At 42.6% G+C, this 24,473-nt stretch overlaps 1 protein-coding gene across 6 annotated transcripts in view; it reads left to right on the top strand.

Annotated features, from left to right (window-relative positions):
* Positions 1 to 24,117, top strand: part of Aamdc (adipogenesis associated Mth938 domain containing) — a 32,636-nt gene extending 8,519 nt beyond the window's left edge. For 3 of the 6 annotated variants that reach the window (XM_028877451.2, XM_028877450.2, XM_037197354.1), the window contains exons 2-4: positions 16,212 to 16,361; positions 20,256 to 20,351; positions 23,943 to 24,117. In XM_028877451.2, the coding sequence (XP_028733284.1) occupies positions 16,230 to 16,361; positions 20,256 to 20,351; positions 23,943 to 24,083 (369 nt within the window). In that variant the 5' untranslated portion in view covers positions 16,212 to 16,229 and the 3' untranslated portion in view covers positions 24,084 to 24,117. Of the gene's footprint in view, positions 1 to 329; positions 433 to 16,211; positions 16,362 to 20,255; positions 20,352 to 23,942 lie in introns of those variants that run through there. The other 3 variants (XM_028877452.2, XM_037197352.1, XM_028877453.2) reach the window with 2 other exon arrangements.
* Positions 24,118 to 24,473: the final 356 nt, after the last annotated feature.

The following is a 24,473-nucleotide window of genomic DNA, read 5'->3' on the forward strand; positions in this document are numbered from 1 at the left end:
CGTGTTCACTGACCTCCACAAGCATGTTATGGCACACATGCATCCACACATACACAGAAAATAAAAAACGTTGACAGGAAATCTGACCCAGAATACATGTTTATCAACCATTTTCTTTTTTTAAAATTAAAAAAAAAAATTTACCATTTTCTAATAGCAACAAAAATCTAAAATCCTTTGTATAGTCGTTAATTTAACTAAAAGCCAAAATTATACCCTTGCGAAAGAATTTCTATGAAAAGGAACTTCAAAGGAAATAGGAGACTGTATTACATGTTATATAAACCTTATCAGGTTTCTATCTTGACTTTCAGCTGTTTGTTTTTCAGGCAGGCTACCGTGAATCCAGGCTTCTCTAACTGACTGTGGATGTGAGTGTATACGGGGCTCCTTGGGGTCCTCCTCCCCACCTCCCAAGGGCTGGAGTTAGAGGTGTGTTCCACCATGCTGGGATCACAGGGTTCAGCCACCATGCCTTCAACTTTCAGTGTGTGTTTTGTTTTGTTTTTCGAAGCAGGTTTCTCCCACAATAGTATTACCATTACATTGCTTTTCTGGATTAAGACAAATTGTGTGTTACCAGTTTTTAATTTAATACCAGTTGCACCTCGTTAGCACATACTCAGCCCAGCACTAGAGAGATAGAGGCAGGAGGATCTTGAGTTTGAGGCCAGAGTGCGTATAGAATGAATTTCAGACCAGCTTGAGCTGCATGTCAAGCCCCTGTCCCATCTCAAAAAAGTGAAAATATAAATGTAAAAGCAAGTTTAATCTCATTTTGTTAATTTAAATAGCTGAGATTTATATATCAGAATGGGATGTAAGGATAAAATTGCAGCTATTATTAAACCTGTAATAAATTTATTGCTAAGCACTAACTTGCACTCAGTTGAGTTTTGCTTAAACTTTATATTAATGTTTATTAAAAACAGCAAAATATCTAACAGAAAGATTTGTAAATTATGATATATTCCTGAAGTAAACTACCACAAATACTGGAATATATTGTCAACAATGCTACAATGCTGATGAATGTCAAAAATATATTGAATGAAAGAAGACAAACACAAAATTCAATTCCAATCCAGGCAGAGGCTCATGCCTGTAATCCTGCAGCCCAAACTAGCTTTAAACTCACTATGGAACTGAGGGTCACTTGAGCTTATCCCCTGCCTCCACCTCAGAAGTACTAAGGTTGCAAGTGTTTGCTATCATGCCCTCACCTTTTTAAAGATTTATTTAGTTTTTTTTTTAGACAGGGTTTCTCTGTGTAGCTTTGGAGCCTTTCCTGGAACTCACTCTGTAGACCAGGCTGGCCTCCAACTCACGGAGATCTGCCTGCCTCCCACGTGCTGGAATTAAAGGCTGTGCTCCACCAGCAGCAGCTTTATTTTGATTTTTAAATTATGTGTATGTCCACATGGGTGGGCACCTGTGGGAGCACCTGTAGAGCTCAGAGGCATCAGAGCCCCCTTGGAGCTAAAGTTATAGTTATAAGCCAACTGATTTGGTTGCTGGAAACCAAACTTGGGTCCCCTGCAAAAGTAGTATTTTTGTTTTTGTTTTTGTTTTGAGACAAGGTTTCTCTGTGTAACGGCGCTAGCTGTCCTGGAACTCACTTTGTAGACCAGACTGGCCTCAAAACTCACAGAGATCCACCTGCCTGTGCCTCCTGAATGCTGGAATCAAAGGTGTGTGCCGCCACCACCCTTTTATGTACTCTTAAACACTGAGCCATTTCCCCAGCCCAAATATCAACCATTTCGTTTGTTTGTTTGCTTGTTTGTTTGTTTGAGACAGATCTCACTATCTCTCTGACTCTAGCTTGCCTGGAGCATACACAGCTCTGCCTGCTTCAGCCTCCAGAGTGCTAGTATTAAAGGCATGCGTACCAGGTTTAGTGATGCTATGCCCTTTTTTTTTTTTTTTTTTTTTTTTTTGGTTCTGGGTATCACTCTACCAACAGCTATATTTCACACCCTTTATACCTTAATTTTTAAACATTTCTATTAGGTACTTAAGACCATGAATCATGTTATGCCATTTGGTGTGCTATACAACAAAGACTGATATTCACTGGTGTGGACCACGAAGTTGCTAACACACTGCTTACATGTTAGTTGGAGAGGAGCCTGCCCTGAGCCTCCTAAGCGTACTTCTGCCCTCCGCCGTACTGTTTGGCCCAGTGCCTTTCCAACAAATTCTAGCAATAGGATATTTAATGCAGACACAAAAGGAACTTATCCCAGCCCACCACTTCCATTTTTATGTAGCCTGTTTATCCTGTCTCATTCTTAAATATTTTTAATATACCACCAGCTGATAGCAGTAGTTTCAAACTGTGACTCATGACTCATTGGTGTGTTTTTATAATCAATTTAGTGCATCAAGATCAAAATTATGCTAAAAATGAAAAAGAATTTTTTTTCCCTGAGACAGGGTTTCTCTGTGTAGTTTTGGAGCCTGTCCTGGAACTCACTGGTAGACCAGGCTGGCCTTGAACTCACAGAGATCTGCCTGGCCCAGCCTCCTAAGTCCAGGAATTAAAGGCGTGCGCCACCGCTGCCCTGGCCCTGAAAAAGAATTTTTAAAAAGGGAAATAGCACAGTCAGTCTAAGGGTCTTGAAGTGATATAGTCTAGGGGCCTTGATTGGGTTCTTTTTTTTTTCTGCCAGTTAAGGAATTAAAAGGCAGGAAAGATCTGAAGTGCAACAACTAACATGCAACAGAGAGATCTAAACACCACTGACAGAATCAGCAGTTGAGGAAAGAAAGACATGTATTGAGGGTGAGGAAACACAGACCTACAGCGAGCCCAGAGAGAAAAAAGATCCCTGTAAAGCAGAGGAAGGATTCAGGAAGCTGAAAACTGCGCTCGGTGTGGGTATGGAGGTGGGGAGCCTCTGGGGAGCTGCCTCCCTAACTTAGAGTTGGTCAGTTTGAGGAAAGCTAGGATGGTTGATTGTCTCAGAACTGATGTGTGAATGTCCTGAGCAAGCCATGAACTTGTTGCGCCAGTTCATCAGCAGAGGGCCTGCAAGCCTTTGTTTTAAGCTGTTAGGCTTTTGTCCCAAGTCAAGAGGATGAGAAAGAAGCTGGCCATCTTGGAAATTCGCCACCTTTATTACTTAGCAATGGCCCCTCTCCCTATCTGTCTGCCTGCCAGGGGGTCTAACTCCTAATCCTCTCAACAGGATCCCAAAATACTAAGCTAAGTATTATTTTGATGAACCAGCCTGCCTCCATTTTAGGCTTAAGGCCATCTCACAGTAAAGACAAACTAGGTGCATTCCTTTTCATGATTAAATCTCTGTTTCTCAAGGACTGGGCTCTGCCCCACCTGTAACCTAAGCTACAATGCTTCTGGACTGCCTGTTCCAGGAAAGGGCAATCATGTGTTTCGAAAGGTTTTTATGACCACCTGTTATTATGACTACCTTGCTTCAACCACTTTGCAGTTTTGTCTTTGTTTTAGGAGCTCCTTATAACTACCTCGTGCTTATGTTCTGCTCCTGTAGATCCTATTTTGCCCACCAAAATCACCAACTGCAAACCACCTACCCCGGAGCTATAAAACCTTGTCTTCCTCATGTCCAATGCTGACCTCTTGAATCCCACCTTAGGGGGAGGAGCCTAGTACATGAATACAAGATTTATTTTATTGTTTTATTATCATTATCTTATTATTAATTAATGCAAAAAAATTCACTTTAATTAATTGCTTTTTAATTAATTTGGCCATGATGACTTAGGTCAGTGGTATTTCTCCTCCCATCTTTGGGATTAACAATTTCACAGTAATTATATACACAGTAACTAATGGGATTTATCCCAAGCATACCAAAATTTCTTTAACATGTAAAAATCAGTCTCTATATTACATCATATTAACAGAAGAAAGAAAAAGGCCCATTCATTTCAATGGATGAAGAAAAAATATTTGAGGAAAAAAATAAAACCTTTGGCAAGATTCAATCTTTTTTTGGTAGTAAAAATATTCAGCAAACTAGGAATAAAAATTAGGAACTTTTTCAACCTTATTGATAACAGTATCTATGAAAATCCCACATTCAATATATTAGGGGCTGGAGAGATGGCTCAGAGTTTAAGAGCACTGGCTGCTCTTCCAGAGGTTCTGAGTTCAATTCCCAGCAACCACATTGTGGCTCACAATGTAGATACAATGAGATATGGTGCCCTCTTCTGGCCTGCAGGCATACATACAGGCAGAATGCTGTATACATAATAAATAAATTAATATTAAAAAAAGAAATCCCACATTAATATATTAGTGGTGAACACTGATAACTTTCATCCAAAAATAAGGAACAAGACGGGCCTATACACTCAGTTATATCAATTGTATTAATACTGGAGAGGAGGTTCTAGCCAGGACAACTGTGAAAGGAAGAAAATGTAGTTAGATTAGTGTGGGTAGAGGCGTATGTGTATTTAGCTCTATCTTAACTGAACTCAGGGCCTAAGGTTGCTCAGCAATCCTGACAACTTACGCTCTATCTTAAGTGGCATGGTCTTTTTTTTTTTTTTTTTTTCAACATAATATTTTTATGGATTATTGGGGAATTTTGCATAATGTACCCTGATCACACTCACTTCCCAGTCTGCCCAGGACGACTCCCCACCCATGTAGCCTCCCTCCCTCCCAAAAAAAGAAGGAAAAAAAAACACCAAGTCCAATTTGTGTTGATCATATACTCACCAGAGCATGGTCAAACTCCACATAAGAAATTTTTAAGAGGGCTAGAGAGCTAGCTCAGTGGTTAAGAGCACTGGCTGCTCTTTCAGAGGTCCTGAGTTCAATCCCCAGCACCCACTTGGTGGCTCATAACCATCTGTAATGAGATCTGGTGCTCTCTTCTGGCCTGCAGGCATACATGCAAACAGAACATTGTATACACAATAAATAAATAAATCTTTAAAAAAATCTTAAGGAATAAAAAAAAGTTTTAAATAAAACAATTAGAATTAACAAGTTTGTAGGATTCTAAATAAAATCTCAGAAATCAAGTACATTTTAATATATTAGCAAAGAACAATCAAATTTGAAATTAAGATAATTCTAACCAGGTAAGGTAGCTTTACCTATAATCCTAGCAACTCAGAAGGCATAGGCAACATAGCAAGATATCATCTTCCAAAAGGAAAAAGTCTTTACAATACCGTCAAAAATAATAAAATAATCAAAAACTAAATAAAAATTTACTATTTACTTATTTTGGTTTCTCGAGACAGGGTTTCTCTGTATAGCTCTAACTGTCCTGGAACTTGCTCTGTAGACCAGGCTGGCCTGGAATTCACAGAAATTGCCTGCTTCTGCCTCCTGAGTGCTGGGATTAAAGGCGTGCATTGCTGCTGTCTCCACCACCTGGCAGAAGGAAAAGTCTAGATCTAAGTCACAAGTGTAGAGTCCATTGGTGGGTTCTTTTTCTTTCTTTCTTTCTTTCTTTCTTTCTTTTTTTTTTTTTTTTTGTAATTTACATGCACATAAAGTGTATGGGGACCTGATACATTGTTTATTTTGTTTGTTTTTTGTTTTTGTTTTTTGAATCAGGGTTTCTCTGTGTAATAGTCCTAGATGTCCTGGAACTCGATTTGTAGACCAGGCTGGCCTCGAACTCACAGAGATTCACCTCCCTCTGCCTCCTGAGCTCTGGGATTAAAGGCGTGTATTTTTTTTTAATGTGTGTGTGTGTGTGTGTGTGTGTGTGTGTGTGTGTGTGTGTGTGTGTGTGTTGGCATGCTTGTAGAGGTGAGGTGACAACTTGTGAGAGTCGGTTCTCTCTACTGTATGGATTCTGGAGATTGAACGTAGACCGTCAGATGTGGCAATGATCACCTCTATCCACTAAGTCATCTTACAGGCTCCCATAGAACAACTTTATGGAGTCAGTTCTCTCTTTCTGTTTTCACATGGATTCTGGGAATTGAACTCAAATCATCAGCTTTGTGCACCTGGCACTTTACTCACTGGGCCATCAGAGCCCTTCACTGATAGGCAGGAGCTGGATGAATAAATACATGAAGGTAAACATAGAGTGGACAGGTAAATAATTTTTGGAGCTTCAAATTCACAGTTGTTATAGTTTCTCTCTAAGAGAAATTACTAAGTAAGAAATTCAGGAAGAAACAATTTCATTCCCAACAGAGACTAAATAAGTGAGATGGTTGAAGAATTAGAGGATGTGAAATTCCTACAAGAGAAGCATGTGCCAGGCTATGGTGGTACACGTCTTTAATCACTCTAGGGAGGCAGAGACAGGCAGATCTCTGTGAGTTCAAGGCCAGCCAGGGCTCCACAGAGAAGCTCTCAAAACAAAGAGTAGCAAGTAAGGAAGAGCTGTAATCCTTCATTAGCATTTTGTTAACTGAGTGGAAGAGGAAAGCACCACCTCATCTTTAGTGCAGAGGGAATGGATGTGAGAGGCAGTTCAGTCTACTTGCAGAAGAAGACTGTTTCTAGTATCAAGACAGTGTCATGAGAGGATTGTCTGATGGAACTACGTTCCAATCTCAACTCTCTTAAAGCTACTCAACCTTACAATATTACTTTCCATAACAGAAAATTGTGGGCTGGCAGTGGTGGCGCATGCCTTTGATCCCAGCACTTGGGAGGCAGAGCCAGGCGGATCTCTGCGAGTTCGAGGCCAGCCTGGGCTACCAAGTGAGTTCCAGGAAAGGTGCAGAGCTACACAGAGAAACCCTGTCTGTGCATTGTAGAAATTCACCGCACAGAAAAATCTTGTCACGATAAGGCTAGAAACAATAAACACAAGACAATAGAAAATGTAGTGGCAGCCTGCTAACTTGCATATTAAATTATCATTCCATAAATCTATACTTGACATGCTGTGCTTATGGCTTCACATGCTGCTGTCATTGCGCGCTGCAGCAAGTCTTCTGCCTCTTCTTTTATTTTCTCTCTGTGTCCTTTTTTTGTAGCACGCCAATCAGTTTTATTCATTAACCAATCAGAACAACTTGACACACAACTTTTATTTGTTTGCTTGCTTTTTATTTTAATTAATTTTTATTTTATGTGCATTGTTCATATTGATACTGTTACTATTAGTATATATTTTACACACTGGCTTTTGAGTTATGAGGATGGATTTTTTTGTTTTATTTTGTTTTTCAGTAATTTATTTATTATGTATAGTGTTCTGCCTGCATGTATGCCCACTCACCAGAAGAGGGCACCGGATCTCATAATAGAGGGTTGTGAGCCACCATGTGGGTGCTGGAAACTGAACTTAAGATGAGGATGGATTTTTAAACATTAATTTCAAACCAGAATGATTTCAAACATCTTTGTAATGTTTGATATAATCTAAATGTAAAATGGGGGCTGAAGAGATGCCTCAGTGGATAAGAGCACTGGCTGCTCTTCCAGAGGGCCTGGTTTGATTCCCAGCAACCACATGGCAGCTCACAACTGTCTGTAACTCCAGTTCCAGGGGCTCTGACCCCTTTTTCTATTCTCTGTAGGCACCAGGCATGTGCATGGTGCACAGAAATGCATGCATGCAAAACATCCATACACATAAAATTAATAATAATAATAATAATAATAATAATAATAATAATAAGCATGGCGGTACAAACCTTTAATCCCAGAGCTCAGGAGACTTGAGAGAGACAGGAGGATCTCTGTGAGCTCTAGGCCAGAGTGGTCTATATCTCAAGTTTCTGTCCAAGTTCTGATCCAACCATGACTATATAGTGAGAGCCTGTCTTCAAAAAACAAAACAAAAAGTGGGGAGAGGTGCAGAGAAGCTTGTGGCTTGGATCTAGAACCCTGACTGGGGATGGCAAGGGGATGAAGAAGGGTCAGTAAAACTGAAGTGATGTGTACAAGAGCACAGAAAAGCTGCCGTCAGCCGGGTGGTACTCACGCTAAGGAAGCGGCACCAACTGCCTCAACAATTCTGAACCTCCGTGTGTTTATTATGTACGGCGTTGGGATGGGTGTCAGCTAATCTCCGTGGGAAAACAGGAAGAAGGGAGAAGGAAGCTACAGTTGCTAGTTTTTCTGCACACTCTTCAGTCATCTGTAAACACTCGTACTTGGATAAGGAACGAAGGCTTTGCCATTTCCCGTGAGTCTGAGGCCTTGATCCTTTTTTTTTTTTTTTTTTGGTTTTTCGAGACAGGGTTTCTCTGTGTAGCTTTGCGCCTTTCCTGGAACTCACTTGTAGCCCAGCTGCCTCGAACTCACGGAGATCCGCCTGGCTCTGCTTCCCGAGTGCTGGGATTAAAGGCGTGCGCCACCACCGCCCAGCGAGGCCTTGATCCTTTTAACGGCTGTGCATTCATTCAGAATATCACTCACTTGGCTTCCGGCTTCCTCCTCGCCCCACAGAAGGGAGCTGGAGAGATGGTTCATCACAGAAGAGTCCTTACTGCTCTTGCAGAAGACCCAGGCTGGGTTCCCAGCACCCACGAGACGGCTCAAAACCATCAGAAACTCTAGTTCCAGAGGATCCAGTGCCCTCTACTGGCCTCTTTGGGCTCCTGCATACAGGTAGTGCACTTACAATCATGTAGGCATATGCGCATACACATAAATAAAGATAAATCTTTAAAAAAAAAAAAAAAAAGGATAGGAAGCAGCACTGGAATGTACATGGTTATAGAAAGGGCCATGTGGGCTGGAGAGATGACTCAGAGGTTAAGAGCACCAACTGCTCTTCCAGAGGTCCTGAGTTCAATTCCCAGCAACCACATGGTGGCTCACAACCATCTGTAATGAGATCTGGCGCCCTCTTCTGTGTACATAATAAATAAATAAAATCTTAGAAAGAAAGAAAGAAAAAGAAGGAAGGAAGGAAGGAAGGAAGGAAGGAAGGAAGAAAGAAAGAAAGAAAGAAAAAAAAGAAAGAAAGAAAGAAAGAAAGAAAAAGGGCCATGTGAGATGTAGCCTGGTGTCCATTTGCAAGCCATAAAGAGGTCTCACCAGGAACCAACCTTGTTGACATCTTCATCTTCTATTCTAGCTTTCCAAAGAGGGAAAAGAAAGTTCTGTCATTTAAGCCACCTGTGGTATTTTGTGTTAGAGACCATAGCACATTCCTCAAGGTACAGATACAGACTTCCTCTGCTCATACCAATTTACTATTTCCCATAATTCATTGTGCTGCTTCTTAAGCGTTTTCTTGGGAGCTGAGTGGTGGTGGCACACACCTTTAATTCCAGCACTTGGAAGGCAGAGGCAGGCGGATCTCTGTGAGTTCGAGGCCAGCCTAGTCTACAATGTGGACAGCCAGGACTGTTACACAAAGAAACCCTGTCTCAAAAAAAAAAAAAAAGGTTTTCATGGGGACAGCTCAGCGGGTAGACACTGACTACGTGAATTCCATCCTAGGACCCCACAAGGTGGCAGAACAGAAGCAGTTCTAACCTCCACAGAAACATGGTGTGCACTTACACACACCTACCACAAAAACAAGTTAATTTGTTTTGACAGGGTCTCACTGTGTAGCCCCAGCTGGCCTCCGTTATCCTGCCTCTGCTAGCTGCTGAGACTGAAGGCATGCACCATCATGCTCAGCCTTTTAAGTTTAAAAAAATTATATTTATGAAAAAGGAAACAATACTTCATTTGATTATTTATTTGTTTGTTTTGTTATGTTGTTGTTGTATGTTTAATGAGGCAGGATCCTTCTATGTAGCCCTGGCTGTTCTGAAACTTGCTGTGTAAAGTAAGCTGGCCTTGAACTCACAGAGCTCTGCCTACCTCTCCCTCCCAAGTGACAATGTTAAAGGAGTGCCCCACTCTGCCTGGGAAAATGTGTATATTTTCTCTTCTGTAGTGCACTATATGGCCTCAAAAACAGGAGTCGTGTATTTTAAATTTGTCTTCCTTGCACAGTACTCAAAGCAGTATACTTATCTTCTCAGTTACATATTTTGTAACGACTGATTAGAAATGGAAGTAGCAAAATTGCATTAGTAGTTAAGCAGTATTGAGTAAAAGTATGACTTTGCAGTTGTCTTTACTGAAGGTTATGTACTTTTAGGAGCGAGAAGTGGGAAATTGACAAAGAATGGAGCATGGGCCCCTGCCGCAGCCGAGTCCCAAACATGGAGCGAAACAGCTCCTCCTCACTTACTGTCATTTCTCCTCACTGTGGCCCCTGACAAGGCCATCTGGGTGGTCTCCACAAGAATTTTAACTGCTGACCATCTACACACTCGCAGCTCCAGAACCTCCTGCATCAACTTTGCTGATGCACCTGGTGGTGAAGACTTACTCTTGGCTGGGACTAAGGGTCATATTCATACAAAAGTCTACTCAACTGTAGGAAGACACTGACCGGCTGCTGTTCAGGGCATTACTGATTTTTATGACAAAAAAACAAAACACCCATAATTTAAAAGAGAAATTTGCCTCTAGTGGTATCATGATGGAACATCTCAGGAATGTAGAAGTTATTCAGCCTCAGGGTGGCCAAAGATAAACATACCAGTTTCTCTCTTGCAAAGTTGGCTAAGTCAAGGAGAAAGCTCAACATTCATGGATTCTAAAAATGAATATAAATAAGGGGAGAATATCTTTGAATGACTTTCTTCTCTACACCTAGTCTGACTGTCAAGTGATTTTCTGCAGTTAACAATGGCCATTTTAATTTTACTCATTCAAGCTTTTATTCCCATCTGCATGGTTACAGAAAGCACAGGTTATACAACCATATGTTCCTCTTATAAAAAAGAATGACTTGGGATCGTTTGCTTTATGTTGACTTCACACTTCAGTGTGGTCTGGTGTCCAGTTACCTGGTCAGAGACCACCATAGGTGTTGCTGTGAAGTGACTTTGTAGATGTAGCTAACAGCCACGATCCCTTGACTTAAATAAGATGTCCTTGGTTCTCTGACTGAGCCTCATCCAATTAGGTGAAAAGCCTAAAAGCAAACTAATGTTTTCTTAATGAAGAAGAAATAAGTCCTTGACACGGCAACCACTCTTCCTCTAGACGTTACAACCAACCAGCATTTCTGCTTGCTTTGGATTTGCCAACCCCTTCTCTTGTGTGAGCCATTTCCTTCAGCCGTTAGTATAACAAAGCAAGGGTGGTGATGGAGGCACACACTTGTAATCCCAGCACCAGAGGATGGGAGCAGGAGAATCAGAAGCCCCAGGTCATCCTTGGCTACACAGTGAGTTTGAAGCCATCCTGAGCTACTTGAGACCCTGACTTGAAAAAAGAAATCTTGGCCGGGCTTGATGGTGCACGCCTTTAGTCCCAGCACTTAAGAGGTAGAAGTAGGTAGAGCTCTGTGAGTTCAAAGCTAGCCTGGTCTACAGAGCAAGTTCCAGAACAGCCAGGACTGTTACACAGAGAAACCTTGTCTCGAAAAACCAAGCATATAAATAAATACTATAAACTTAATATATATGTAATCTGCTTCTGTTTTTCTGGAGGACCCTGACCATTACAAACCCCTATTGGCTGCATTTCCCATTTGTCTTGATCTGTATGCTGTAACAGAATTCGTGAGACTGGGTAGTTATAACGAAGCTTGGGGCTGGTGAGATGACTCAGTGGGCAAGCCTGAGGACCTGAGTTCGGTCCCCAGACCCACATGGTGAAGAGAGCACCCAATCTCACAAGTTGTTCTCTGACCTCTACATGTGTGCTTAGCACCTGATCAGTTCCTAGTGAGCACCCATGATGTTTATATATGGCGGAAGAGCAGAACTGGAATCTAGCATGTGCCAAAACGGGAGAGAAGAAGCTACTTTTTTGTTTTTGTTTTTTCGAGATAGGTGTCTGTCCTGGATCTCGCTCTGTAGACCAGGCTGGCCTCGAACTCACAGAGATCTGCCTGCCCCTGCCTCCCGAGTGCTGGGATTAAAGGCGTGTGCCACAGCCACCTGGCAGAAGCTGACCTACTTTATAGTAACCTACACTCCTGAAAACTTGCCAATCTCATGACAAAGACATTGATCCCCTTTTTTTAAAGTTTCATAGTTTTTGACAAAATAACACTGGTCTCAAAGATAATGAAGTGATAGAATATCCTAAATAAAAGGATATGTGGGGCTCCGAAAACAATTTGGTATTTCTCAGTTTATTACTTTTAGTATTTGTTTGGGTTGGGAGGTGGATGTGTGGAGATGAGAGGTCAGCGTTCAGGAGTCAGTTCTCTTCTACCATAAAGGTCCTGGAGCTAGAACTCGGCCCGCAGTTTGGTGGTGGTACCTTTCCTCCCTGAGCCATCGTGTCCTGTTTCTTAGCCACTGTGTGTGAACGGGGGCATGTGCCATGGCACGGATGAGGACGTCAGAACAACGTCAGGACTCAGTTTTTTCTTTATGGGTCCCAGGTATCAAACTCGGGTCTGGAGGCTTGAGTTGCTGGTGCTCTTCTCCCCCAGCCATCAGAGCTGCTGACATTAATTCCCTCTGAAAGGCCTCCGTTCATCCGGGCTTGTCATTGACAGCCGGCACAAACCAACCACATCAGAACCATGACAATGCTAGAATATCCCCTTGATGCTTGGTCAGAGTGTCACTTTATTGAGATTATGTGCAACTGAATCATTGTCATCATACTTTTATTAAATTTGGAATCACAAATCTGAGGACACTCAGGAACATTTACTTGACTGAGAGTATTTACACTGTTTTTTTTTTTTAAAAAAAAAAAATGCCATAATACTTTGTTGAAAACTGGACATTTTAGATAATAAAGGGAGGCTTGAAAGTTTTAGGTGTTCGATCATTTGATTATACTAAGTGATTTAACCTGTTTTATACTGTGATAATAGATGACCTGAGGCTAGGCATTATAACTGAACAGAAATGGATTCCTTACAATTCTGGAACCTGTAAAGCCCAAGATTAAGAAGCAGCCCTAGAAAGGGCTTGCTTGCTGCATCATTTTGTGGTTATCCATCATATGGTAGGAGGGCAAGAAAAGAGGGTTGGGGCAGAGAGATGGCTCAGTGGTTAAGAGCAACTGCTGTTCTTCTAGAAGATCGAAGTTCAGTTTCCGGCACTCACACAGGACAGCTCACAATTGCCCATAACTCCAGCCTCCAGGGATCCAACAACCTCGTCTGGCCTCTGTGGGCATCCATACTCTTCATGTGTAAACAAGCTCACAAGCATGATTGTACACAAAAATAAAATTTAAAAAATAAAAAGAGGTCAAACTCCTCCTTTTGTAAGGAACTTACAGGAACAACTTACTCCCGCAATAATAGTACACTAGAATTTTGGTGTGTGATGTTTTATTTATATGCAAGGGGTTGTTTTTTGTTTGTTTGTTTTGTTTTGTTTTGTTTTTTGTTTTTCTGAGACACAGGGTTTCTCTGTGTAGCTTTCTGCCTTTTCCTGGAACTCACTTGGTAGCCCAGGCTGGCCTCGAACTCACAGAGATCCACCTGGCTCTGCCTCCCGAGTGCTGGGATTAAAGGCGTGCGCCACCACCGTCCGTCTATATGCAAGTTTATGATAAAGTTTATTTTAAAAATAAGCAAAAATGGAAACACATAAAGGCAGAGCTCTCATAGCTATAGCCTTATCAATTCTGTGAAGCCCCACCTCTTACCCAGCAAGTGGATCACTGGTTCGAGACTATCCTGAACTACATAAGATCCTATCTCAAAGAAACAAAAACAAGGGTAGAGTGATTGCCTCGCTTGTAGAAAGCCCTGGGTTTGATCCCCAGCACCCCAGAATATACTGGATATGGTCATACAAGCCTATAATCCCAGCATTTAGGAGGTAGAGGTAGGAGGATCAGAAAATAAAAATCATCCTCAGCTACATAATGAGTTCAAGGCCAGTTGAGATTCCTTAGACCCTTCCTCTAAATAAACAAGCCTGGTGTGGTGGCAAATTCCTTCCTTGTAGGAGGAGGTAAAGGTGGGTGGATCTCTGTGAGTTCCAGGCCAGCCTGGTCCACGTAAGAGTTCCAGGACAGGGTTTCTCACACTAGAGAAACATTGTCTCAAAATATATAAATTAAATAAATGAATAATAGAACAAATTAAAAACCACTTAAAACTGCTATAATTAGCTGGGACAGTGATGGCTCACACCTTTAATCCTAGCACTCAGGAGGCAGAGGTAGATCTCTGGGAGTTCAAGGGCTACACAGAGAAACCATGTTTTGATACACCCAAAACCAAAATACCTGCTACAATTAAATCTCCACAAAAAATTGGAAGACATTCAAACCACAATACTAAAGCTATTATTTCTGACTCCCTATAGTGTATAGCCACTAGAATACCAATTCAGCCCTATATTTTGATTCATCTTGTTTTTATTTTAAAGGCTGTTTTTCTGTTTGTTCATTTGTTGTTTTTTGTTTTTCAACACAAGGTTTCTCTGTATAGCCCTAGCTCTCCTGGAACTCACTTTGTAGACCAGGCTGGCTTTGAACTCAGAGGTCCATCTGCCTCTGCCTCCCACTGGGATTAAAGCCATGCTCCACCATGGCCCCGCTTTCCCACTCCTCCCACCCCACCCCCCGCCCCCCCACCCCCATGTTTTGAGACAGGGTTTCTCTATGTAACCCTGGCTATCTTGGAACTCACTCTGCAGACCAGGCTGGCCTTGAACTAAGAGATCCACCTATAAAGACTGGTTTTCTAGGGGTTTCCCCTGTGTCTGTATATTTTAGTATTCAGCCATAAATTAATTCAATATTCATACGCCTTGAGACGGCAAGAGTTTTGTATACTACTAATAGATCCAAGTGTGCACTGAAGGGTTAATTAAAAATCCCACTTGTTTTTTATATCTGCTTACCTCTTATGTCATGTGCTTCTCTTTGTTCATGTATGTAGGCATTATCAGCTTGTAATGTTCCCGTGAATTAAGCTACCCAGGTCTTTGGAATATAGGCTCATGGTTTCTGGTCTACTTGGGAAACGTGGAGAGTTTATACAAGCCTCTGTGACTGTGTCACCTTGTGTGAATTTTATTTATCATACACACACACACACACACACACACACACACACACACACACACACTGGTGTGTGCTGTACATGTGAGCATTGAGGCCGCCAATTGCTCTGCACCTTATTTTTTTGAGAAAGGGTTTCTCACTGAATCTAGAACCTGAAGATTCAGCTAGACTGATTGGTCAGCAAATCCCTGGGATCCTGTCTCTGCCTCCCCAGCATGGGAATTACAGGCATGTGTGGCCATGTTTGGTTTTTGATTTTGTTTTGTTTTACACAGGTGTTAGCAATCTAACTCAGGTCCTCCTGCACATCAGGCACTTTACTGACTGAGCTCTCTTTCCAGCCTTCTCTCCAACTTTGAGAATTTAGGTCCCTGCCTCGCTTACCAATCACTTGCTTACTCTACAGTCACAGGAAGCCCATTTGCTTTTAGTTGAACTTAGGTGTCGATGGAATGTGGATAGGGGACTTCCTGGGAGCTGCATTAATCTGAAATTCAGTAGTTTGTATGAATAAGCACTTAGCAGTTTATGGTAGGTCTTTAATTTTATTTCTAGAGACAATAATTTTATTTTCAAAATCAAGGTGTTGAGCTTTCCTTTTACTTTATTATTTTGTTTTGTTTTTGTTGGTTTTGTTGTTTTAATTTTTTTTTAAAGATTTATTCATTTCTTTTATGAATGAGTGCTCAATCTGCATGTACACCTTTATGCCAGAAGAGGGCATCAGATCCCACTAGAGATGGTTGTGAGCCACCATGTGGGTGCTGGGAATTGAACTCAGGACCTCTGGAAGAACAGCCAGTGCTCTTACCTGATGAGCCATCTCTCCAGCCCCATGTTTGTTTGTTTTTTGAGACAGGATTTTTCTGTGTAACAGCCTTGACTGTCCTAGAACTCACTTTGTAGAGCAGGGTGGCCTCAAACTCACAGAGATCCACTTACCTCTGCCTCCCCATAGCTGGGATAAAGGCATGCACCACCACATCCCGCTAAATCTACACTTTCAGACTTTATCCTGAGGTTTACCTCTGGAGTCTTCAGAATAATGGTCATCTCTGCTCTCCATGCTTTCACAATTCTGGATCCCAAGAATAATGTCTATGTCTTAGAGAAGTGCTCAATAAAGACCTGCATTCACAATGGGGTAAGGATCTTGTTAGAGAAGGGTACCTCATGTGGAGAATTGGGGCATCTATCTCTGAATTTTAGAGTGGTTTCAACTTTCCTTAGTGGCTGACTTAGCATCTTTTTCTTTTAATTTCAGATTTCATCTCAGTTACCTATGGCTTCCCCTAAAATTGCTTCCCTCTCTTGGGGACAAATGAAAGTGCAAGGCTCTACCTTAACCTATAAGGATTGCAAAGTATGGCCAGGAGGCAGTCGGGCTTGGGATTGGAGAGAAACGGGAACTGAGGTAAGACTCCATGCCGGCGGAGGAGAGTGCTGATCAGGAGAATCACAAGCCATGGTTGCCTTTCTAGAGCTTTATTGGGAGAGAGGGAGAGAGAGAGAGGGAGGGAGGGAGGGAGGGAGGGAGGGAGAGAGAAACGGAGAAACAGAAACAGAGACTGCGTGGAGGGAAGAGAACGGAAGGAGAGAGTGTGGAAAAGAGGAGAACACACAGGGCACACCCGCTTTTTAGGCTGGGATGCCTGTCGTTGCAGGCTGGTGATGTAATTAAGGACATAATCCTTACACTCCGGTGATTAGATTAGTTGACACTCCAGGAGGCTGATCAAGTAAGTTCCAACCTTCTAAACAGCCAAGGTCCCCCTCTTCTCTGCTGAGTATATTCAGTACCATTAAACGTATCCTTTTGAAGTGCATAATGTACGGCTGAAAGGATGGCCCAGCAGTTAAGAATACTGGCTACTCTTCCAGGAGACCTGGATTCGATCCCCAGCACTCACATGGCAACTCATCTGTAACTCCAGTCTCAGGGTGTCTAACACACTCTTCTGGCCTCCTCCAGCATCAGGCAATCACATGGTGCAGAGACATACATGTAGGCAAAACACCCATATACACCCAATAAACTACACAATGTAATATAACAGACCCCAAATTCCATTTATATTCATAAGCTTGTACAGTTACTATAATAGTAATCCCCAGATATATTTATTAGCCCCCAAAAGAACCCCTACAACCATGAGCAGCCAATACCACTTCTCCATCCCACACCTCCAGCTCCTGGCAATGACTATTTTTTGTTATTGGGAATTCATTCCTCAAAGGGCAAAATTCTAGGCCAGATCCGGCTACTGGCTTGGTTGAGAGGAAAGAGACCTAGACACACATCTTGAGATGAGAAGTGGGCATTGGGAGTTGTAGATCCTTCCTGACATGTAATTTGCCCTTAAAAAAAAAAAAAAAGCTGTATGTGGGCCTTGTTAACCCTGTATCACAGGTGCAGGACTTAGACCTGGTACAGTTTGGTTCTGAATCATATGTACTGCCCCACAGGACCTCCCATTCCTGAGAGTGCTGGTCATGTGCAGGCATGCAACAGAAGACCATTTTCAGCCTCTCCTTATTAGTGGGATCATGGGATCGTTGTTTAAAATGAAATTCGGGGCTCCTGTGGCCCCAGGCTGGAATGAGGGAGGCTAAAATCTCTTCAGAGAACTGCTGTCAGAAGTTTCACCATACCGTGCCAGAAAAGCAGCCAGTGCCCTGGTAGAATAAAAGATCAGTGGAGAAGCTGTTCATTCAGGCGAGGGACAATGAGAATACAACTCAGACAGTATCTCCAGGGGATAGATCCCAGCAATCTGGAACCTTCCCTCAGACAGTATCTCCTGGGGATAGATCCCAGCAATCTGGAACCTTCCCTCAGACAGTATCTCCAGGGGATATTTCCCAGCAATCTGTAACCTTCCTCAGACAGTATCTCCAGGGATATTTCCAGCAATCTGTAACCTTCCCTCAGACAGTATCTCCTGGGGATAGATCCCAGCAATCTGTAACCTTCCCTCAGACAGTATCTCCTGGGGATAGATCCCAGCAATCTGTATGTAACCTTCCCTCAGACAGTATCTCCAGGGGATAGATCCCCGCAATCTGTAACCTTCCCTGGCAGAGTCTGCTTTTACCACAGTGCAGCCAGCTAATAGTACTCCTACTATCCATTCACAAGCCTGTAATTTTGGTAGAAGGAAATGATTCTTTGAAAGTTTAATTTAGGCATGTTTCCTTTTCAACTGGATCATAAAATTTCTGAGCCACAAAGGATGAAATCCTCTTGTCTGGCTGTTCTAATGGGTAGCAGTCAAGACACTGTTCTACGATTAATAGCTTTCCCCAAGAAAAAAGCTGAGCTTTACAGCCCTCGGCTGCGTGATAAAAGCCTCTCACTAAAGAACAGAGCCATGCTCAATGAGCGCCTGGTTGCCTGGTTGCTTGAGGACCTGGAAGCAAACAAGAGCTGAGGGCAGGTTGAAGATGCTGCGATAACAGTGTGATGCTCCAATTCCAGTTTCCACAAGAAGCCAGGGGTAATTACTGCCAGGGCCTGGATCCACAGGCCCCTGCTGTTATCTTTTATTGCTCAGTACAGACACCGTGGGCCTGCAGGACAACAGCAGCAGAGCAGCTGAATTCATCACATGCGTTCCACTGATCAAGCAACTCTGACCGGCTTCAGCTAGCTCTAGTCCGAATCTCCAGAGGACTATAGTTCTGCACTGCTTACAGCCTTTCACTGCATTTCTAGCACTATCTAGCACTGTTTCTAGTTGCTATCATGAAACAACGTGAGCCCTAAGAGTTTGGGGATTGTGGCTTTATTCAAAACAGTTGCTAGTCTTTGCTAAATGAAGTAACTGCCCAATAATTCACATAAATGCATTTATTTAAGGAAGGTGAAGTTCTCCAATCCTGATCTGTAATTCTAGTAAACGTTCACTCCAGAAAAAAAAAAAAAATCTTTAAATATTGTTTATTAAGTTCAGGGTGATCTAGGATTGATCACAGAGTGTGGGACCAAGAAGAGCATCGGATCCAATCCTTTATAGTCTTTAATCAATAGTTGTAATCATGTGAGTATGTTCCTTTTCCAGTTTGACCTTTTACAATTTTTAAATAATTTTCAAACATTACAATCTGGGGCTGAAGAGATGTCTCAGAAGTTAAGAGCACTTCTTTCTCTTCTAGGAGACCTGTTTTTGAGTTTCAGTACCCACATGGTGGCTCACAATAGCTGTAACTCCATTTCTAGGGGATCTGACACTCCTTTCTGATCTCCATAGACACTAGACGTGCACATGGTACATAGATACTCAGATAGGCAGAACACTTACACATAAAATAAAAATCCATAAACACATTTAAGTCACAAACACTTTTTAAATTAATTTTTATTTTATTTTGTCTGCATAGGTGTTTTGCCTGCATGTATGTCTGTGTATCCCTTGCATGCAGTATCCACAGACACCAGAAGAAGGCATTGGGTTCCCTGGGACTGGAGTTACAGACCGTTGTGAGCCTCCACGTGCATGCTGGAACTCACAGCAGGCTCCTCTAAAAAAGAAACACGTGCTCTTTTGTTGTCATTGTTTTGGTTTTTTCAAGACAGGGTCTCCCTATGTAGCTCTGGCTGTCCTGCAACTGGCTCTGTAGACTAGGTTAGCCTTGAACTCACAGAGATCTGCCTGCCTCTGCCCTTAGCTCCATTGGAGGGAGATAAGAAGGATAGAAAGGGAGATTTTCCTGTGAGAAAATAGGACTTACATAGGCTAGTTGGTGGGCTTAGCCCGACTCTATTTGCCATTATGTTTCATTCTTTCAAGCTTCAGTAAAAAGCATTCATTATAGCAGAAGTGATGTGTGTCGGAGTTCAAATCCCAGCTCTACCACTTGCCAGCTGGGTCATCTTAACCAAGTTGTGTATTTTTTTTCTGAGCTTCAGTTTCCTTATCTGTAATGTGAGAATGGGGGCTTTTGTGCTTACCTTTCCTTATCATTATTTATTTATTTGTTTATTTTGGGGGCAGGGCTTCTCTGTGTTTCTTTACATTCCCAGGCCCAAGATTCTTAATTGTTTTCTAAATTGAAATCTCTTTTTGTTTGTTTTTGTCTTTTGTTTTTGTTTTTGAGACAGGGTTTCTCTGTGTAATAGCCCTGGCTGTCCTGGAACCTGCTCTGTAGACCAGACTGGCTTTGAATTCATAGAGATCTGCCTGTGTCTGCCTCCCAAGTGCTGGAATTAAATGCTTGCCCCACCATTGCCTGGCAAAATAAAAAATTTAAAAAGTAATTCTGTTGTAAAGAAACATTCTTTACCTTCTGCTCTCTCTTCCATATCCAGCATTCTCCTGGGGTGCAGCCTGCAGATGTGAAGGAAGTCGCTGAGAAGGGGGTGCAGACTCTTGTGATAGGCAGAGGAATGAGTGAGGCCTTGAAGGTAAGTTCTGCTGGCTACAGCATTTCTGAGGACAGACATTTATCCCTTGGACCTTAGCTTTCATAGATATCTCCTTCATTGGAATTCAGTTCTACATATCATGTTTTCTCATTTTGCTGAGCAATAAAGTGGCCTAGGATGAGTAAGACTGCATACTGTAGCTGGAGGGTTTCTCAGGTTCCGGCCATCCCCATCCTGAGTTCCTGTCCAGTCCTGTGGTCCTTCAGCCGCTTATAACATAATCATTCAGAGGTTTAATATTAATTACCAATTGCATGGCCTCTGGCAGGCTTTTTGCTAGCTAGCTCTTATAACTTAACCCATTTCTATTAATCTATAAGTTGCCATGTGGCTGTGGCAATACTGGTCTGTTGGCATCTTGCTTCTCCTTCAGCTGCTGTGGCAGCGACTGGCGTCTCTCTCTTCTTTCCTTTCTTCTCTCTGTGTCTGCTTGGATTTCCCACCTACCTCTAAGCTGCCTTGCCATAGGCCAATGCAGCTTTATTTCATCAACCAATCAAAGTGACACATATTCACAGCTTACAGAAAGATATTCCACAGCAGCATACACTACTCCACTTTGTCAGAATGGGGGCTTTCCAAGTCTGTGCCCAACCTTGATTGTGTTTCAACTATCTCTCACAAATTCTCAGTTTCAGAATTTCTCATGCTCTGCAGTTATCCAGTCAGTCAGTCATGTGTTGGTCAACAGCAGGGATCCATTCTGAGCAATGCATTGTTCTTTACCACTGTGTGAACATGTGTGTGCTCACAGGGCAACAACAGTGTCAGTAGGTGATGTACCTAGAGAACCCCTCTTAAACATGGGGTCCATTGTTTGCTGAAAAGCCAGTAAGAGGCACATTGAAGGCACATATTTGGTCCTTGAACCTTTGGGCCTCCTGAATGCTAGGGTTATAAGTATGCACTATCACACAGTTTATGCCATGCTAGGGATTAACTCAGGGCTTCTTGCATGCTAGGCAAATACTCTACCTTGAGCTCCATCTCCAGTTCTTTATCATTTTTATTTTTGTTTAGTGTTTGACAGGTCATTCTCTGTATTCCTGACTGGCCTGGAACTTGCATGATCCTCCTGCCTTTACCATCTAAGTGCCAGAAATAGAGGCGTGAACCATTATGCCTAGCTTGCTGCTTTACCTGCAGAGAACGAAGCAGCCCTGAAGATATGACTCAGCACTTAAGGACATTGCAGAGTACCAACACAGTGACTCAGCACTTAAGGACATTGCAGAGGACCTACACAATGACTCAGCACTTCACTTAAGACCATTGCAGAGGACCTACACAATGACTCAGCACTTAAGACCATTGCAGAAGACCTACACAATGACTCAGCACTTAAGACCATTGCAGAAGACCTACACAATGATCAGCACTTAAGACATTAAGAGAACCTACACAATGATAGATTAAGAACAGAGAACACAATGACTCACAAAGACCATACAGAAGACCTACACAATGACTCAGCACTTAAGACCATTGCAGAAGACCTACACAATGACTCAGCACTTAAGACCATTACAGAGAACCTACACAATGACTCAGCACTTAAGACCATTACAGAGGACCTACACAATGGCTCACAACAGGAACACTCCCAGAGGACCCACATTATGGCTCACAACTATCTATAACTCCAGCTCCGGGGATCTGATACCCTCTTCTGGTCTGCAAAAGCACTAGGTATGAATGTGGTGCATAGACATACATGCTGGCAAAACGCCATACACACAAAATTAAATAAAAAATTAAAATATGTGTGACTTTAGAAAAGGTTTATTGATTTTTATTTTCTGTATAGTTGTTTCACCTGCATGAACATCTTTGCACTATGTGTGTGTGTCTAGTGGAGGCCAAAAGAGGGCAGATGCCCAGGCTGGGAGTTACAGATGTTTGTGAGATTTCATGTGGGTATTAGGACTCAAACCTGGGTCCTCTGCAAGAACAGTAAGTGCTCTTAAGGGCTGAACCATCTCTCCAGCCCCCTCTAGCATGCTTTTCAATTCATTCACCTTATTTATCTCAGTGTCTGCAATGCCTGGAACAGTGTCTGAGCTGAAGAAAATACTTTAATTATTCATAAACAGCGTTATAAAGATGATATCCCATTTGTTTGTTTGTTTGTTTGTTTGTTTTTTGAGTCGAGGTCTCCCGGTGTAGCCCTGGCTATCCTTGAACTCACTTACTATGTGTATTAGACTGGCCTCAAACTCACAGAGATCTTCTTGCCTGCATGTATGTCTGTGCACTGGTTGCATTCGGTGTCCATGACAAAACACCATACATATAAAATAATAAAATAAACATAAATTTTTTTAAAAAAGTTAAAACACACAAAACTAGATAACTTCAGATAAATACTGTAAGCAAAATGGTGCCTTAAGAGAGGTTGCTTGAAGCCAGGCGGTGGTGGCGCACGCCTTGAATCCCAGCACTCGGGAGGCAGAGCCAGGCAGATCTCTGTGAGTTTGAGGCCAGCCTGGACTACCAAGTGAGTTCCAGGAAAAGGTGCAAAGCTACACAGAGAAACCCTGTCTCAAAAAAAAAAAAAAAAAAAAAAAAAAAGAGAGAGGTTGCTTGGGCTGGAGAGATGGCTCAGAGGTTAAGGGCACTGGCTGCTCTTCCAGAGGTCCTGAGTTCAATTCCCAGCACCCACATTGTGACTCACAACCATCTGTAGTTAGATTTGGTGCCCTCTTCTGGTCTGTCTGCCTGCATGCAGGTAGAACACTGTATACATAATAAATAAATTTTAGAGAGAGAGAGAGAGAGAGAGAGAGAGAGAGAGAGAGAGAGAGAGAGAGAGGTTGCTTATGAGTGGTCCATTCTCCGTACCAGCCTCCACTGTGCACTCTGAGAAGACATTTGAGTTGCAGAGTATATAGCAGTGTTAATGACATCCTCATACAAACCCTGTGATTTAAGTATTGTTAGCCCTGCTTTACAGGAGAGGAAAGCGGAAGGAAAGCGGAAGGTTCAACACATTTAAAAGCTAGTGGAAGGTCTTGTGGCTTGACACCTGGCAAGTTTGACTTAAGTCTAAAGTTGCCCTGATTAAACTTCAGAAATTTACACAGCATGGGATATGCACCGTGTTAGACATTTTTGCACCTTAACTCTTGGTTCTCTTAACAACCCTGTGGCTTGACTTGACTCTCCTTGATTTATAAACACAGAAGTGCGTGCTGAATTTGATTCCTTACTCACCATTCCACCACCAGAAGGGCTTCAGCCTCAGGCTGAGTCAGAAGTCCTGTATTCCCCCTCCCTTTTCACCAGGGCTAAAGCGTGAGTGTGAGACATTTGGGAACTCAACAGTGGTTTGGTTTTCCTACCCTGGGACTGGGGAGCAAACTCAGGGCCTCCTGCATACACACACACTCTGAAGCGCTGCTCTGAAACTCACTGGGGCTCCCTGCCAAGTTCTGAGTGGTGACACACTGGGTGACTGAGAGGTGACAGGTGCTCCGTCTAATTCGGTAACATGCACTTGCCTTCTGACAGGAAAAGAAGTTTCTGAGGCTCCTTTCCCCCTTCTCACTCATCTCTTTCCCTTCTTGCCAGGTGCCTCCATCCACTGTGGAGTACCTCCAGAAACAAGGCATTGATGTGCGGGTCCTCCAGACAGAGCAGGCAGTGAAGGAGTATAATGCCTTGGTTGCCCAAGGGGTAAGAGTAGGAGGCGTCTTCCATTCCACCTGCTGATGGAGTCACAGAGAATAAAGCACTAAGCAACAACGCCTTGACTGGCTCTCTTACCATTCTCCACAGCAGGCTCCGATGTGCATGTTGAACATGGGTGTATGTTCTTGGGGGAGACTGACAGAAAACTAATGCTGAGTTCCTGCCCTTCAGGTTGCTTAGATCAGTGAGAGAGCTAGTTACTGATGTTTAGTAGTGGAGTATGTAGTAGATTGAAAGTGTAAGAAACTTCATACAAAAACAAAGGTTCAAAAAGTTCAGAGCATTAAAGATCTCACCACAGTTGATGCTTTGGAACCTTTACCCATTAATCCAACTTTTTTGTTTGGCTTGGGGTGTGGTGGATTTGAGATGGGATCTCTCTACACAGTCCTGGCTATGTAGAGTCCTGGA

Source organism: Peromyscus leucopus, chromosome 1 (assembly GCF_004664715.2).
Source record: "Peromyscus leucopus breed LL Stock chromosome 1, UCI_PerLeu_2.1, whole genome shotgun sequence".
Classification (NCBI taxonomy): domain Eukaryota; kingdom Metazoa; phylum Chordata; class Mammalia; order Rodentia; family Cricetidae; genus Peromyscus; species Peromyscus leucopus.